At 52.9% G+C, this 15,215-nt stretch overlaps 5 protein-coding genes across 5 annotated transcripts; 3 read left to right on the top strand and 2 right to left on the bottom strand.

The window, feature by feature from the left end:
• Positions 1–679: 679 nt before the first annotated feature.
• On the top strand, positions 680–1,965 carry CPAR01_12099 (uncharacterized protein; the record flags this gene model as incomplete). The annotated part of the gene is made up of 4 exons (XM_060496357.1): positions 680–1,220; positions 1,282–1,399; positions 1,454–1,515; positions 1,571–1,965. 4 exons carry the CDS (start codon positions 680–682, stop codon positions 1,963–1,965), a joined length of 1,116 nt encoding a protein of 371 aa, XP_060345142.1.
• Positions 1,966–4,706: 2,741 nt separating this feature from the next.
• CPAR01_12100 (C6 zinc finger domain-containing protein) lies at positions 4,707–6,538 on the top strand (the record flags this gene model as incomplete). Its single annotated transcript, XM_060496358.1, has 4 exons — positions 4,707–5,157; positions 5,242–5,552; positions 5,644–5,780; positions 5,851–6,538. 4 exons carry the CDS (start codon positions 4,707–4,709, stop codon positions 6,536–6,538), a joined length of 1,587 nt encoding a protein of 528 aa, XP_060345143.1.
• Positions 6,539–6,679: 141 nt separating this feature from the next.
• CPAR01_12101 (uncharacterized protein) lies at positions 6,680–10,408 on the bottom strand (the record flags this gene model as incomplete). The annotated part of the gene is made up of 4 exons (XM_060496359.1): positions 6,680–8,455; positions 8,652–9,153; positions 9,706–9,808; positions 9,862–10,408. 4 exons carry the CDS (start codon positions 10,406–10,408, stop codon positions 6,680–6,682), a joined length of 2,928 nt encoding a protein of 975 aa, XP_060345144.1.
• Positions 10,409–11,102: 694 nt separating this feature from the next.
• CPAR01_12102 (uncharacterized protein) lies at positions 11,103–11,902 on the bottom strand (the record flags this gene model as incomplete). Its single annotated transcript, XM_060496360.1, has 2 exons — positions 11,103–11,342; positions 11,630–11,902. The coding sequence occupies 2 exons, from the start codon at positions 11,900–11,902 to the stop codon at positions 11,103–11,105; spliced, it is 513 nt and encodes a 170-aa protein (XP_060345145.1).
• Positions 11,903–13,039: 1,137 nt separating this feature from the next.
• CPAR01_12103 (tubulin/FtsZ family protein) lies at positions 13,040–14,830 on the top strand (the record flags this gene model as incomplete). Its single annotated transcript, XM_060496361.1, has 7 exons — positions 13,040–13,051; positions 13,132–13,155; positions 13,229–13,254; positions 13,335–13,376; positions 13,443–13,497; positions 13,597–14,381; positions 14,437–14,830. The coding sequence occupies 7 exons, from the start codon at positions 13,040–13,042 to the stop codon at positions 14,828–14,830; spliced, it is 1,338 nt and encodes a 445-aa protein (XP_060345146.1).
• Between the last annotated feature and the right edge of the window lie 385 nt (positions 14,831–15,215).

Raw genomic sequence — 15,215 nt, forward strand, 5'->3', positions numbered from 1 at the left:
TTTGCGTTTAGCTCCCGTCCTTTGGCATGCAGCCTCTCTGCTCGGGGCAACGAAATAAACTACCAATTACCTATTATCCGTATCTTGGAAGAATCGAACCAAAGGCTGGGTAATCTTGCATCCTACCAAACCAACACAACACCACCTCGGCGTCGTCGGCGTCCAAGGCATCAAATCATTACCATTTACCACCCTCCTCCCGACACAACCGCGGGATGGGTAGATTGTGTCTCGCCCATCTGAGACATATGCGCCGTGGTGCCTTGACCTCCTTGCATCTCATATTTCCTCCGTCCGCGCATGCAGGGCTGGCTACTGCGGAATTGCATGTAGCTTGTTCTCCTCCTCCTCCTCCTCCTTCTCAGCTTCGTCGCAGCTCTTAAGACGACCAACGTCCCCTTTTCCCCCCTCAAGGGCGCACGTCGAGTGGGACGTTTAAAAGTCCGGGGGTAAATGAGCTGCCATCCAAAAGCAGATCTTGGCGATCGTCCTCGTCTTTGCCTTGTGCAGAGACTATCCCGTGGGTCGATTACCCGCTGGCCGTCTTATTCTCTTCCACACATTTATCCAGCCCATGGCCTAGTATTTCCTGGTGTGCTGCACCCTCGTTCCTTGTCCTGGCGTCTTCTTCCACGCTATCCAGGCTTGAGTCCACTAGACTCCTACGTACGCGCTCGCGATGGCGCCAGTCACCCCTCCGAATCCGCTGCCGCCGGACGAGAACGTCAACCCGATCCTCCTTGGTGTCTCCGGCGCGCTAATCTTCTTTGTCATCTTCACGACGTCGATCCGCCTCTACGTTCGCTTCGCATTACGGCATCTGGGATGGGATGATTATCTTATGGGAATCGTTGCCAGTCTCGGCGTCATCAGATATGGCGTTCAGTGCGCGCAAGGGAACTCGGGCAATGGGAGGCATCGATGGTACATTTCGACAGAGGAATACGTCAACAACAGCATGCTTGGATGGTTCGCGCAAATCCTTCTATTCGCCAGTATCTGCTTGCTCAAGTGCTCCATCATGCTACTGCTGCTCCGCATCAAAGACTCCAGCCGGCTCAAGTACTTTTTGTGGTCCGTCATGGCTGGTCTGGTTATCACCAACTTTGGCGTCATCATCATCCTGCTCGCCGAGTGCGATCCCGTCGACGCTTACTGGACAGGAAACGGAGTGTGCTGGGACGCCAAGATTCGGATATACTCGATTTACTTGACTATCTGTAAGTCAGGCGCAGGGACGTGGCATCTTTGTGGCTTGCGACTGACATATTTACCCATTAGCATACTCCGTTGCGACAGACTTGTTATGCTCCTTGTTGCCTCTCGTTGTAGTCTGGCAAGTACGCATACCACTGTCGACCAAACTCTCGGTCGGCGCATTAATGAGTCTCGGTTTGATGTGAGCAACCTCTGAACCCCCACACCGAACTAGTAAACTGACATTACCTGACAGCGCCACTGGCTTCGGTATTGCAAGAGCAGCCTCTCTTGGCCTGGTGACTAACGACTTGAGTTGTAAGGACATTTCTTGGTCGGGCGTCCGAAAGGACTCAGCTAACAACATCCTTAGACGTATACGCAGTAACCGCAATTTGGTCCAACTTAGAGCTTTACCTCGGAATAATTGCTGGAAACCTGGCACTCTCCAGATCCCTCTGGTTCTACTTCTTTGGAGAAAAACAGCTCCCCAGTTCCCATCCCTCAGCATACGGAAATTCGTCACATCGCTCTCGATCTGCGTACAACAACGGCAGCAGATTACACGGCGACAACGGCGGTACCACCGACATTTTTATACGCTCGGAGCGCAGGCCCTCCTTATCAAAGAGCGACCACAGCGACATCCCGCTTGAACCAGGTATCCAGAAGCGAACAGAATTCTGGATCTCGGAAGAGGACGTCGACGGCAATGACAGTCACGATGCGGCGGCGACAAGAAGGACGACAAGGCAGGCGTCGTTATGAATCACAGTGAACAGCAAGCACACGCAGCCTCAAATAGGCTTACTTACGCATTTACGGTGTTGGTGGAGAATGGGGAGCCTTTTGAAAGCGTCGTCAGATACCCGGCAGGGAAGACCAAAGTGGGCGCGTGAAGTCCTATCATGCACACGATTCATGAAGCTACCGCTCAGCTTCCCTGCCCTGCGATTGTTCCTTTTCACGCGTATCGTTTGCAAAGTGGCTTATACATAGTATGATGGGATATGAAATGATGAAGATTTCACACGCCAAACAGCAGTGGCGCACAATCCTCTTTGCCTTCTTCTGTTCAGCTCCAAATGTGATGGTAGACCAGATGACGAGAAGACTCGGACCCGAGATCTTGGCTACGAAACTTTGGCTGGATTGTTGTTACATACAGTCAAGGCGTACATGCATACGGAATATCCGCAATGCGGCGCAGGACGACTTGCGTAATTTCAAAGTTCCAACATCCCAGTCTCTTTTTATCGGGGCCAGTGGGTTCGTCGACGGCTTTTTCTTCAGCTTCCACTTGTACATAGATGCAGGCGAAGCGCCCATGGCCTGCAGCGGCTGGTGTTACGGCGCTTCCGGTAGGATCGCTAAGCCTTCACGACGTGCCTAGGGGTCGATGAGCTATCCCGTTTGAAGCCTGTGCAAACCCTCTCAGCAAACATTCTTCTCGGACTGGTAGGCGGTCTTTGCCCTGGAGAAACTCGGGAGCGAGGAAAGAGAATGCCCCCCGCCTCACCGTTCGACAACTTGCAAGGATCCACGGAGCCAGGGCAGGGCTGCAGGGGACAAGGTTCATGTCGGACTTTGCGACAGAGCACGGTCCTCAATTTGACCAAAACCAGTCCCTGGGGATCACTGGTTTAATGCGGTGATCAAGTGATGATGACTGCACTCAGGCGCGTGGGGAGATGAATGGATGGGGGAGGTTCAGAGGTCTTGAGACTCAGAGTTCATCTCAACTTTGACTATGCTCCAGCCTCAAGGCCTTTGCACACCCTCGGCGGGAGTGGCCATTTGCCAACGATGTGTAAGTGATTACCTTTCGTCCCGCATCCTTACATTGTGGTTGCACTGATGTGGCCTTGAACATGAACCCAAAGTCTAATCGACGGATAGTCAAGGCACGCGGAACCTTCAGCGTTGTTTGTGCGTAGCGATGCACGGAGTACGGAAGAGTCTCGGATGGTTTTCTTACTCCAGTCACAAATGTGAGAAATGAGAGCGTCTACCGACATGAAGCTAGGGTGGGTTCACAACGCGTTCATATCGCGAGTCTCCGACGTGTCCGGCTACCGGTGCAACCCCCCAAGTTTACAGGGTTGCAGTTGTAAATCTCTGCTCGATCAGGAGTTGGACCCTGACGCTGAGCAGCTATTTGCGACGTGTAAGGTCAACTTCTAGATGCAAAGCAAGCTGGCCCCAAAGTAACGTTTGAAATTGGGGTGGTTCACAACATTTGACATCGGTCTCTCGAACGATAGCATGATAGAAGCTGTCGAGAATCATTCGCTAGGCACTTCACAGGACCGATACCGAGAAAAGTGCCTCCCCGGTATCCTCTTCAACGTCTGAAGTCCGGAGGTCGACATGAAATCCAATAAACACTACACACTTTATTGAGCCTGTGGTTGGTGGACAAGTATGTTCATTCGCCTAGGCTTGTCTGCCCATGGGATGCCCACCTCAGTCTGGTGTGCAAAGTAGATGTTTCAATCGTCCAGCTAATTGACAATCAACTCACTAACGACCTCTACCCCTCGATTTACGCAACTCTACCTAAATCTCATTGAGGAGAGATTGTCAGGTGCAAAAAATTGCCAGGGTCTCAGTCGATAGCGATAATTGCCAAAAGCAAAAAAGTGCGTCGAGGGGGAATCGAACCCCCGGCTCCCCGACGCTGCTGTATGGCAACGGAGAATTTTACCACTAAACCATCGACGCAAGTGACTCGGAAGTAGGTATTTCCGGCTTCCGGTGTTTACGCTAGCGAGTTGCGACCCTATCAATGTAATTGATGTGAAATAGTAGTAGAAGAACCCAGATTCGAGAACCATATCGTGAAGTTGTATAAGAACAGCTCAGAACAAAAGTTCGTGATAATGAAGCTTGAACGCTGATGAAATCTTGTTGCTATCATCTCTATGTGTTGAATGATTTGAACGTATTTCACAGCTTCACCTCACCTGCTACGTGTTCCTGAGTTTCATTCGGCTACTTACGATGAATGCCTATGGCTCTCGTGGCCTGATTGGCTTGGTAGAAGTTATCCAAAATTCTAGCGCCGTGCTCTCGTTCAGCAGGCCTCATAGCTCATAGCTTTAAGGCCAGAAACCATGAAGATCATTCAATGATATCATCAGACTCATCCATTGGCGCACCACTCGCTTATCATCGCCCTCTCGTCTCTCGTAGGGCCGTCTTGCTGACGCGCTAGAGAAGCGATGATCTCGAAGGAATGCCCCACGCTTTACCTCATTAGGCTATTGAAGTGGCCAAGACATGCACTGCGCCCCTGGTCAGGCACTGCTCGCCGTCGCCAGTTAGCCGTACCTAGTTGACCTCCTAGGTGACTGCAGCTCAACTCCGCACCACATGTATTAAACTCGACCCGAGCCAGCGGGTGGCAGGATGGATGTGCCATCCCGTCACTCCGTCTACTTCCAATAGCCCAAAACGTAAAGCCGTTTGATGAGCCGTTGAGATAGGGTGTTTCCCTTAATCAGACGATGACTTCCACTTCTAGACAATTGGCGCTCGCAGTAGGTGGACCGCCGCAAACAGAGGCACAAGCACATTCACAGACAGGACCCAGTAATCGGAGAAGGCAATGCTGGGAATGTCAACGGCGCCGACTAGTCTGCGACTCGGCACGTCCCGTCTGCGCAAAGTGCAAGACTAGCGGCGTCGTGTGTCCCGGTTACGAGGACAAGAAGCCGTTGGTATGGCTTGCCCCTGGCAAGGTCAAGACCCGGACGTGGAAACGGAAAAGCCCGCCTGCCAACAAGACTAAAGACGACATTTCATCGAAAGGTGACAACAAAGAGCAGAGCGGGTCAGAACTTGCAAAGGCAGTAAGATCCGAGGTATCAGGTACTCGTACCGACCACCTTATGCACCTTTTTCCAGGTTACGAATTGAGAGATGAAACTTGTGATGTTATTGAGGCTACACTTTACTGTAAGTCACCATATTCCGTTACTATATCGGAGCTTTGTCTTGTTCAAGCAACCAAGAAACTGATGTAGTCTCGATCTGCAACAGGGAACGAACAGGTCTACCCATTCTTTGCAGCGAATCAGTTGACCAACAGCCCCTGGCTTGTACCCGTGTCATACATTCAGTACATGGGAGTTACCATCCAACACACTCTCGTTGCCATGGCCATTAACCACCGCTTGCTGAGCTTGTCTTCGAGGAAGAACGACTTGCATCACGCAGAAGTTCGGGCCCGATTCCATCAGCATCGATGTACGGCAATTCAGGCCTTGAACGGAGAGATCAGCCACCAAAATGAGAAGAGGAGAATCTCTGACTACACGATGGCGGCGGTGATTGTGTTCTTATACGCAGATGTGCGTGTCTTGGCCCCTTCCATCTCACACCCTTTCCTTCCATACCCCCTCGCCAGCCGAGAAACTTTGGCCCTAATTCGTTTGTGTGTAGCTTATGGGATCAGTGACAGCCTCCAACTGGCGGCATCATCTCAACGGCTTCATGGCTATCATCGAGATGCGAGGTGGTCTGAGAAGTGTTTGCGACGCCGCGCCAGGCTACAAGACTGTAATCCTATTCTGCAAGATGTGAGTACCTCTCACAACATAAACCGCTACTACTATAGGTGCAGAGCACTGATAAAACTTACACCCACAGCATCGAGAACTTGGCAAACTCAACAAGCCCTGCATACGACCAAGTTTCACCGCTAGTCAATTTCGAAATGAGAGGTCTCACCCAAGAAATCTACGAAACAGGATACTACCCCTTCCTCCCCTGCCCTGTTCAACTGTTCATCGATATCATCTGCGTCAACCGCCTCCGATACCTCGCAACGCAACCAGAGTCGTCAGACACACTGGACTCTCTCCAGACAGAAGCTGAAGACCTCCTCGAGCGCATCATAGACTTCTCCCCCGAAACTTGGTCCGCCGCCAAGACCGAATCGCAAGAGCAATTCTTGACAATGGCGCAAGTGTATCAGTCCGCCGTCGTGGTCTTCGCCATCGCCTCCCTGCAGAGCGTCTGTGTGATACCCGCATCCGCGGGCTGGCGGGCCGTGAAGACAATACACGGCAGCAAGCTCATGGCCCTCCTCGAGAAGGCTGCCGAGTCTCAGGTTCTGAGGAGCTGCGTCATGTGGCCGATGATTGTTGCTGGGTTCGAGGCTAAGACGGGGACCGCGGCGGTAAGGTCGTTCGTTGCTAAGCGTTTAGCCGAAGAGAGTGTACACCTTGGTGCGTATTTGCCTCTAGCAACGAAGGATATTCTAGAGAAGTTTTGGTCGTCTGGGAAGAAAGACTGGGATGAGTGTTTCGATACCCCTTATGCTCTAGTTACTTGATGTATGATGGTGTTGGAATCCTGTCCATAAACGAATCATTATAAATAGGGTCCCTGGCCAACGAGTTCGACTCTTGCATTTCCTGGCGGATTCATTCCCTTTGTGTCCTTTTTGTTTTCCAAAACGAGGATTCAAATGCATTCATGGCACATTTGCACCGCCATAGTCGTCACCACCTTCGAACCCTCTGATCATACTGTCAAAAAAGGCAGCATCAACCCCCTGAAACGGCCAATCCTCTAACCCAGCGGCGATTCCATTGCCCAGGAGGTTGGGATTTCCGAGTTCAAAGAGCCATCTAGGATCGACATTAGGATCGAGCTGCAGATTCTCACCCTGACCACTCGAGCCTGGTATCACACTAGCCCCCCCGCCTGGACATACTCCTGCCATAGGGCCTGCAACAAAGGGGCTCGCAGCACTGAGATTTCCCGGAGCACGACTGTCCGGAACCATACCCTGGTGGTTACGACTGACAGGCATCCAAGGTTCGCGAGAAGGAGGAGCATCAGGCGAGATGATGACCGTCCCATAACAAGGAATCTTAAGCTGCAGCACATTCCTGGCATCACCTGTGCTCCGACCTTCACCGGCAGGACATGAAGCCGAAGCCGGCGTCGACGCAGAACTGAGACTCGCAGTGAACGTCGAACCCCCGGCAGCATCAGCCTCGATTGCAAGTAAGCTTTTCAAGACATCGGCGCTCTTCATGGAAAGCATATCCGTATTCTTGGAGCTCCCGTCACGCATGTGCTCCAACGTCTGCTCGACCTTGTCGCGGTCCGTATGCCTCTGGTGCGCGAGGATGTCTCTCCCCCTGTCGCGTCTGCGGGCGTCGATGTGCGCGAGCATAAGCGTCATGGCCGCAATGAGCGCGAAGAAGTCAGCGGCGTCGGGGATACTGCATATTCCCTCCGGGTTACGGATCGCGATGAACCTGGAGAGGACTTCCCTACTCGCGTCGACACAAGCCATTCTGCTGCTGCTGGCCGCCCCGTTCTTGGAGTGGCGGAGCATGAATGGTAGGTGGAGTTCGATGATGAGGAAGAAGTGGAACAGCTGGTTGGCTAGGTTGAGGCTGTTGCGGACGATTGTCATGGGGTCTTTGTGCGGCTTGGTGAAGTTGGGAATAGTCCACCATCGTGGGGGCATCGTTGTTGCTATAACTTGGAGTTCCTGGTCTAGGGCGTGAGTGGTTTCCATGTCGAATAGATATGACCCCGACTCGTTTCGTTGTATGATCTTGGCGGCGACAGAGGAGTGAACTTGTTCGAGCCTGTCAATGTGATGGCTGTTGATGTACGTCTGCGTCTTTTCGTCGTTGATGACCTTTGCATCATGGGTGCTGCTGGGAAGCCCTAGAAGGAGGCAAATGAAGCGTTCTAAGTATACCAGACGAAACCACACGAAGCCAGGAACGGCTGTCGAATTCGGGTCCACTGTCTCAATGGTAGCTGGATCGTGTGGGCGGTGCAGGCCCATCAACTGGGCCACAGTAATCGCACGGCGGCAGGTCAGCAGTGATAATCTTGGATTGCCGCCATTGGCATGATAGACAGTTTGTAGAATGAGACATTCGAGGCCGTCGAGCGTGCCCAGGAGCACGTTGTTCTCGCACACCACAGAGATGGCCGTCTCCGCGAGCTTGTCCACGAGACGATAGGTTTCTTCGGACGCATCCTCTCCGGCGTGGGTCGGAACGCGCTGAAGCATCGTACCCAACATGAGCATCTTTTTGGCCAGTAGAGTGGGATGCATTGGTGTTCTGAGGGATTCCAAGTAGTGCTCGACAGACTCTGGCTTCAGCTGCTCCAATAGGCAGTGGGGCGTGAACATGAGCTGAAAGACAATGTCAGCCTCGGAGTAGAGCTTGTAGATAACCCTGCAATCTTCTATGGCGGGTATCGCGGCGGCAAGCTGTTTTGTGTAGGCAGCTAGTTTTGCGTTTACTGCTGGACGGATAGTTGCCGTGGTCTCATAATGAGAGGGGGCATTCGGACGTGATGAGTCCTCGTTAGATTGTGCATTATTGCTTTCACGTTGTGATTGAATCTTGATCAATGGAAAGACGTTCGTCAGTGAGAATCCTTTTGAATGTTCGACCCGATCCTACCGTTGATGAGTCTGCGTTCTGAGTTGATGAAGGGCTGCGGACAGCCTTAGAACACGCTTCTCTAGTTGGGCCTATAGTGGCTGATTCTTCTGCCCCGGGGCTACAGTCTTCTGCTACCTTCTCCTGCGGCGAAGTGGAAAAAGGGACATCAAGATCGTCCACCCGGTGGTACAGTTGCTCGACCAGCCGCTCAACCCGGTTCAGCCGGTCCCCGAGACTGCCCACCGGGGCCGGAGCCGTCTGGGCATCCTCTTCGGGGAACTCCTGACTCACACACGGCGTCCCCTTCTGCCAGCACGTTTTACACGTGTCTCGAGGTCCCTTATCGTCAAAGATGCAGCGGATCTTGCGTCTGCGACACTCCCAGCAGCTCTTGGTGCCCCTGCGGACGAAGCGGCGCTTAGCAGCTGCAGTTCGCCGTTCCGAGGCAGCGGTGCGAACTGTGATGGTACCTCGCTCAGTGCCTGCCATTATGTGAGTACGAGGCGCGGAGACATTGATGCTGTGTACGACTTGTGTACTCTTCGGACGGACGAGATTGGGAGTCAGTGGTGTTGGAGGTGGGAGTATGAGCTGAGTGCACGTCCAGTTCCTCCGCCGAGTTTCGGACGGCGGTCTTGGTTTGGTGGGGCGGGGACACTCGGCGAAGATGAGACGGCGTTGTCAAGTCAGAACCTTACCTTGCACCCTTTTCCGGATCTGGCATTTTGTTTTCTTTGCAAGTGTGGGAGAGGTTGATTTATTGATTGCTCGGCATTGTGTCTAAGCTCTTTTTCATTTCTCTCGAATTGTTGAAGATTCTGAACGGAAACTGTACAATCTATGTGCAGTGAAGTGGTCCAAGGCATGAAAATATTGCCATGAGCATAAGCAACTTAGTGAAGGAGAAGCGGTCTAGAATCGAAAGAAAAGTCAAGCCCAGCCAACAGCGTTGATTAGAACATCTCAAACAACACTGGCAATCCATCCTTCCATGCTTAGTAGGGCAGTTGGCCGATGCTGGAAGAGAACAGTTAGACTTGTGAAGTTGATGAGTGCGAGATGAGATACTTACTAGTTACCAGGAGGCAAGTAACGTCCGACCACGAATGTGGTACCCTTGGAGTCGGTGGCCATGGCCAAGCCGACCTTCTGGGTGTTCTTCCAAATGGCTTGAGCTATCAACTTGTCAGTTGCAACGTTCCTCTCAATCAAGGCCCAAAGTACTCACTGTAGTGACCATAGTTCAAGTAGTTGGGCGACCCAGTGGTGCGGATGGGCTGTCCATCATACAGCGGCTTCTCATCCAACCACAGCTGAACACCGTTGGTGAAATAGGTGGTGGTGCCGCCCGACTGCGAAGCCAAGTTCTCTCCCTGGCCGCCGGGGTTCGAGTCGTGAACCAGGCTGCCGACAGTCGTCAAGTGATTGGCCCAGACCTGAGCGCTCGCGGCCAAGTCGTCATCCCAGGTCAAGTTGGCGTTGCCAACGGCGGCGCGGTAGATGTTGTGGAGTTCGAGGGCTCTCTGCAGGTCGGCGCTCAGAGTCGAGTTGGAGGAGGCAGTTGGGGTGGCAGTCGCCGAGGACGAGGTCGATGACGAGGTCACCGATGGCTGCGCGTAGATCGTGGGAACAGGCGTCAAGGGGGCGACGAGAGTGGTCGTGTAGGTCGGGGTTCCGGCTGCTGCGTAGAACTTTGGCACCTTGACGATGCCCCTCGCCGCGGCTTGCGTGGCCATCAGCCCCAAGGCGAAGGTTGCGCTGGCTGAGAAGTGCATGGTGGTGGCTTGAGATGTGGGAATTGGGGGCTTCGGATATGTCGAAATCACCGGGATCTTTCTGGTCGAAGTAAAGTCGTCGTAAGGAGTGACTGACTGAATGGAAGGATGGTTCCTGCCACTGAGCTGAAGACTGAAGTTGATGATGCCCGGGAAAATAGGAGTGTTGAGAAGCTGAAGAAGAGCAGAAAAGGATGCAATCAAGGAGAGTGTTCCAAGTGGTAACTTGAAGATGGGAGAGTAAGAAGGAAACCCGTATAGACCAGGGTTTTGAGGATGTAGATATATCTCATTCCATTCTCATTCTTCAGGAGTCTCCCTCAGAAGTCGGTACCATGGGGATTGCACTGTTACAGTCGAGTCCCGGTAGGTTTACCGCATTCAGCAACACGGGGCTTTGGGGTGAAAACTCCTCAATTTCTTTGAAGCGCAAGCCACATCCTCCGGTTCATTTAACTTCAAGACACCATGTCTCAGTCTGAAAGAGAACTTACGAGTCCCCCTAAACCAGATTCTATCGTCTCCCGCTGGCTAGCCAGACTAGATGCCGCTGTCACCGATCGCTTTTGGTAAACGGTTGGGTACTCTGATCGGATTCGAGTAAAGGGTCCAGACCATATCGGTGTCTAGATCTACCCAAGACGTATGAGGGGTTTACTGCAAGAGGCTGAAGGAGACAACGACGACGACGCTTTCATGCAAACTTTTTCTTGAGGCTCCACGGGACGACGGTCGAGTTGAGAGAAGGCTGAGAGAAAGAGGAAGAAAGAGGAAAACACGCTGCCACTCCCGCTGCCCAGCCGCCAACACCCTCCGTTTTGCCCGTCTGCCCCTGATCGCCCAAAACATCTGCATTCCAGATCATCTTGAGCCCCTCGTCAGTGGCTGGATCACCACCTTCCGTGTCAAAGGTTGCTTGGTTGATGTGCTGAAGCTGGCAAAGCAGGCCCTCGTCGAATGTGAATGATCAGCACTTGCACAGCATGTCTCTGATATCATTGGCATGTCAGGGGCGCGGACATGTAAACTCTTCTTTACCTGTCGTGCAATGGCAGCAATGCTCGCTTGGCGATAAACTTTTAAGAATGAATAACCTTATCTTTCATTAACAACTCTTCTCGGCTTTCGCTGCGATGGGCTTGGATGGCTGTCCCCGTCCAGAATCAGCAGCCTTTTCAAGACGCATACATACGCGTTCCACCACGGCCGGGCAGGTCTGCCTCCTGCGTTTGGTTCGCGGCTCCGCGCTGTTACGACGACTCGGCTGTCTGCAGCAAGCTTAGGTCCTATGCAGCATTTGGCCTTTGAAAGACTTCCGTGGCTCCGGGATGTGGGAGAGGCCACATCCGTCAGCAACGACGTCGGTATAGTCCGTCTTTGCAGACCGTGGGTGCTGCAGACAGCCAAGCCGTCGTGAGACGCGAAACTCAACGCTGCAAATGTAAAATCTAGGCCACCAGGGACTCGAGGGAGCGGGGGAGCTGAGCTTTCCATTTTCCCGGATTTTCCTCAGCTGTACCTTTCCTAACTTCTTCCATGTTTGGATCGTCCCACGTGGGTGCGCGCTGGAATGTTGGCGGAGCCATGGGGGAATTTCAAGCGCGCGCCGAACTCTCTTCGTCCGCCGAGAGCGAGGAGCAGTGAGCACGGACTGGACGGGGGAAGGGGAGGGGGCATTCGGACTCTCTGATCCGGCTCGTCCGGCCAAGCGGCGGCGGCGGCACCGGTCGGTCGATGGGGTGTGGTGGTGTGACACACGCAGGCAGACACCTAGCAACCGTGAATCAACATGGCGACGGACAACAACCGGCTTGTTTCGAGTGAGTACAGGCAGCTGTATATCCCAAAGAGTCATTGGTCGGGCGGTTGGAATGGCGTCACGGCGTTAGGCAACGCTCTTCAACAAGAAGTACGAGTTTGGTGACACCACACCTTTTGGGTCTTGATGATGCGCCTATCGCCGAACATGGAGACATGGAGACTCTTTGGGGATTTTGAACACATCCACAAGACTTCTGAGTGGCACAGAGCAACATTTACCAATCGTTTCTACGGGTCATGGGCCCAACATGGTCTAGCTTGCGTCTCTTCCCGGGTGATACCTCCGCTCGAATCGTTGGTTGGGCAGCCAAAGTTCTTTTTTGTCTTTATTTTAGTTTTATTTCTTAATTTTTCTCTCTTTTTCCCACACAGATTCCCCCCAAAAAGTGCCCCAAAAAGCTCTGACCGCTCACCGTCTGTTCTGTCTTCCCACATCAAAGTGTGACAGCCCGGGAAGTCCATGTCTCTGCCGTGCCAGAGAAACACATCATAAACCAGGCAGCTATCAAACTCCAAAAAGGCAGCAGTTTAACAAGATGCATGTACCAACATGTGGGGGAAGTTTTTCGAGTCCAGACCGAGTGTCCACGGCCGGGCCTATCCGGGGTGAACAAGCGCACAGCGCAAGCGAGACGAGCGTGCGATACGGACAGGATAGGGGTTTGTTGTGAAATAAGGAATCCCGCTATAAGATGACCACCTGTCGTGATTTCAACAATTCGATAGCGGGGTAAAAATCTGCGTCCTGCGTCTTGCGTCCTTCAACCATCGTAATATACCACAACCCCGTCTTATCCTCGAACCAGCATCATGCGTGAAATTGTGAGTTGCGCGCGAATGTTCGAGTACCTTACTTTGTAAAGTCCCTCTTGACAAACTAACGCTTCTGTGATCCACTCTAGATTCACCTCCAAACCGGCCAATGTGTACGTCTCCCCATGCCCCTGTCCAGCGCGCAACGCGTCACAACGCGCCTTTACTGATGATAAGTCTTTGTAGGGCAACCAAGTCGGAACGGCTTTCTGGTATGAATGTGCCAATCTCGACATTGAGATCAATGTGAAGAGGACTTATTTGAACGTGTGGTTAATGTTCGCGACAACAGGCAAACCATTCACCCTGAGCATGGCTTGGATCAGGATGGACAGTGAGTTTTTCAGCTGCTCAGTCACCATGACGCAAATCTATGAGCATAGTGTGCTGACTTTTATAGGTTCACTGGAACTGATGAGCAACAATCCGAGCGATTGAACGTCTACTTCACCGAGGTACTACCTTCATCTCACACGCGCCTCGTGATCTCATATGCGCCTCACCCCCTCTCATGATGTCTCTCAAAATTCTAACCGCAAACTCATGCAACGTAGGCCGGTAGACAAAAGTATGTCCCCCGCGCTGTCCTGGTCGATCTCGAGCCCGCCACGATGGAGGCAATCCGCTCCGGCCCGCTGGGCAACCTCTTCCGCCCGGACAACATGGTCAACGGCCAATCTGGCGCCGGTAACAACTGGGCAAAGGGCCACTACACCGAGGGCGCCGAGCTCGTCGACTCCGTCCTGGACGTCGTGCGCCGCGAGGCCGAGGCCTGCGACAGCCTTCAGGGTTTCCAAATCACCCACTCGCTCGGTGGCGGCACGGGGTCCGGTATGGGCACTCTGCTCATTGCAAAGGTCCGCGAAGAATTCCCCGATCGTATGATGGCCACCTTCTCCGTCCTCCCGTCCGCCAAGGTCTCCGAGGTCGTCGTCGAGCCGTATAATGCTACCCTGTCGATTCACCAGCTCGTTGAAAACTCGGACGAGACGTTCTGTATCGACAACGAGGCGCTGTACGATATTTGCAGACGCACACTTAAGCAGGCTCACCCCTCGTATGGACACTTGAACCACCTTGTGTCGAGAGTCATGTCCGGCCTGACGACTGGTTTCCGCTTCCCCGGCCAGCTCAACGCCGATCTCCGCAAGTTGGCCGTCAACCTCGTGCCCTTCCCGAGATTGCACTTCTTCACCGTCGGATTCGCGCCCCTCACCTCTTCCGCGTCCTTCTCGAACCTTGGCGTCGCCGAGCTCACCCAGCAAATGTTCGACCCCAAGAACGTCATGTTGGCGTCCGACTTCAGAGACGGACGCTTCTTGACTTGCTCCACCATGTTGTAAGTTGCGCTCTCGTGCCCCCGTTTCTCGAGCTACGTCTAACCCCCTCAACAGCCGCGGAAAGGTGTCCATGAAGCAGGTCGAAGACCAAATTCACGCCATCAAGACCAAGAACTCCACCAACTTTGTTGAGTGGATTCCCAACAACATTCAAACTGCCCACTGTTCCGTCCCGCCCAAGGGTCTCGACGTCTCGTCCACGTTCATCGGCAACTCCACTGCGATTCAGAACAGTTTCCGCAGAGTTGGCGAGCAGTTCAGCGTCATGTTCCGCAGGAAGGCCTTCTTGCACTGGTACACTGGCGAGGGCATGGACGAGATGGAGTTCACAGAGGCCGAGTCCAACATGAACGACTTGGTGTCCGAGTACCAGCAGTACCAGGACGCGGGCATGGATGACGAGTATGCCGAGGAGTACGAGGATGAGGTTCCCGCCGAGGAGGAGTAGAGAGTTGCGGTCTCGTCATGGCAAGGTCATAATCACGTTGCCGATTATAGTTCCAATTGGATCCAGTCACTGAATGCTATTATCATTTAGGGCCACGATTCCCCTTCAAAGACATTAGACTACTAATTATACATGCAATTGTGTTTATGTGTATGCACAGTACCTACAATTTGTAGTGTTCATCAGGAATCGTGAGCCAATTTTCAACATATCATTGAGAATACCTAAGCAATGCAGACTCGGTAGATGCCGCCGTCTAACCCGTCAAACTCTTCAGGCCTTAAACTCTCCCTTCTTCATTCGGGGCCTGGACTAGGAATCAAGAAGTCCTCTTCTGTCACCTCGAAGGCCTCAACTGTGTCTCCCAGCATTTGAGATTCCCAGA

This window comes from Colletotrichum paranaense, assembly GCF_030867605.1.
Source record: "Colletotrichum paranaense strain IMI 384185 chromosome Unknown Scaffold_10.1, whole genome shotgun sequence".
Taxonomy (NCBI): domain Eukaryota; kingdom Fungi; phylum Ascomycota; class Sordariomycetes; order Glomerellales; family Glomerellaceae; genus Colletotrichum; species Colletotrichum paranaense.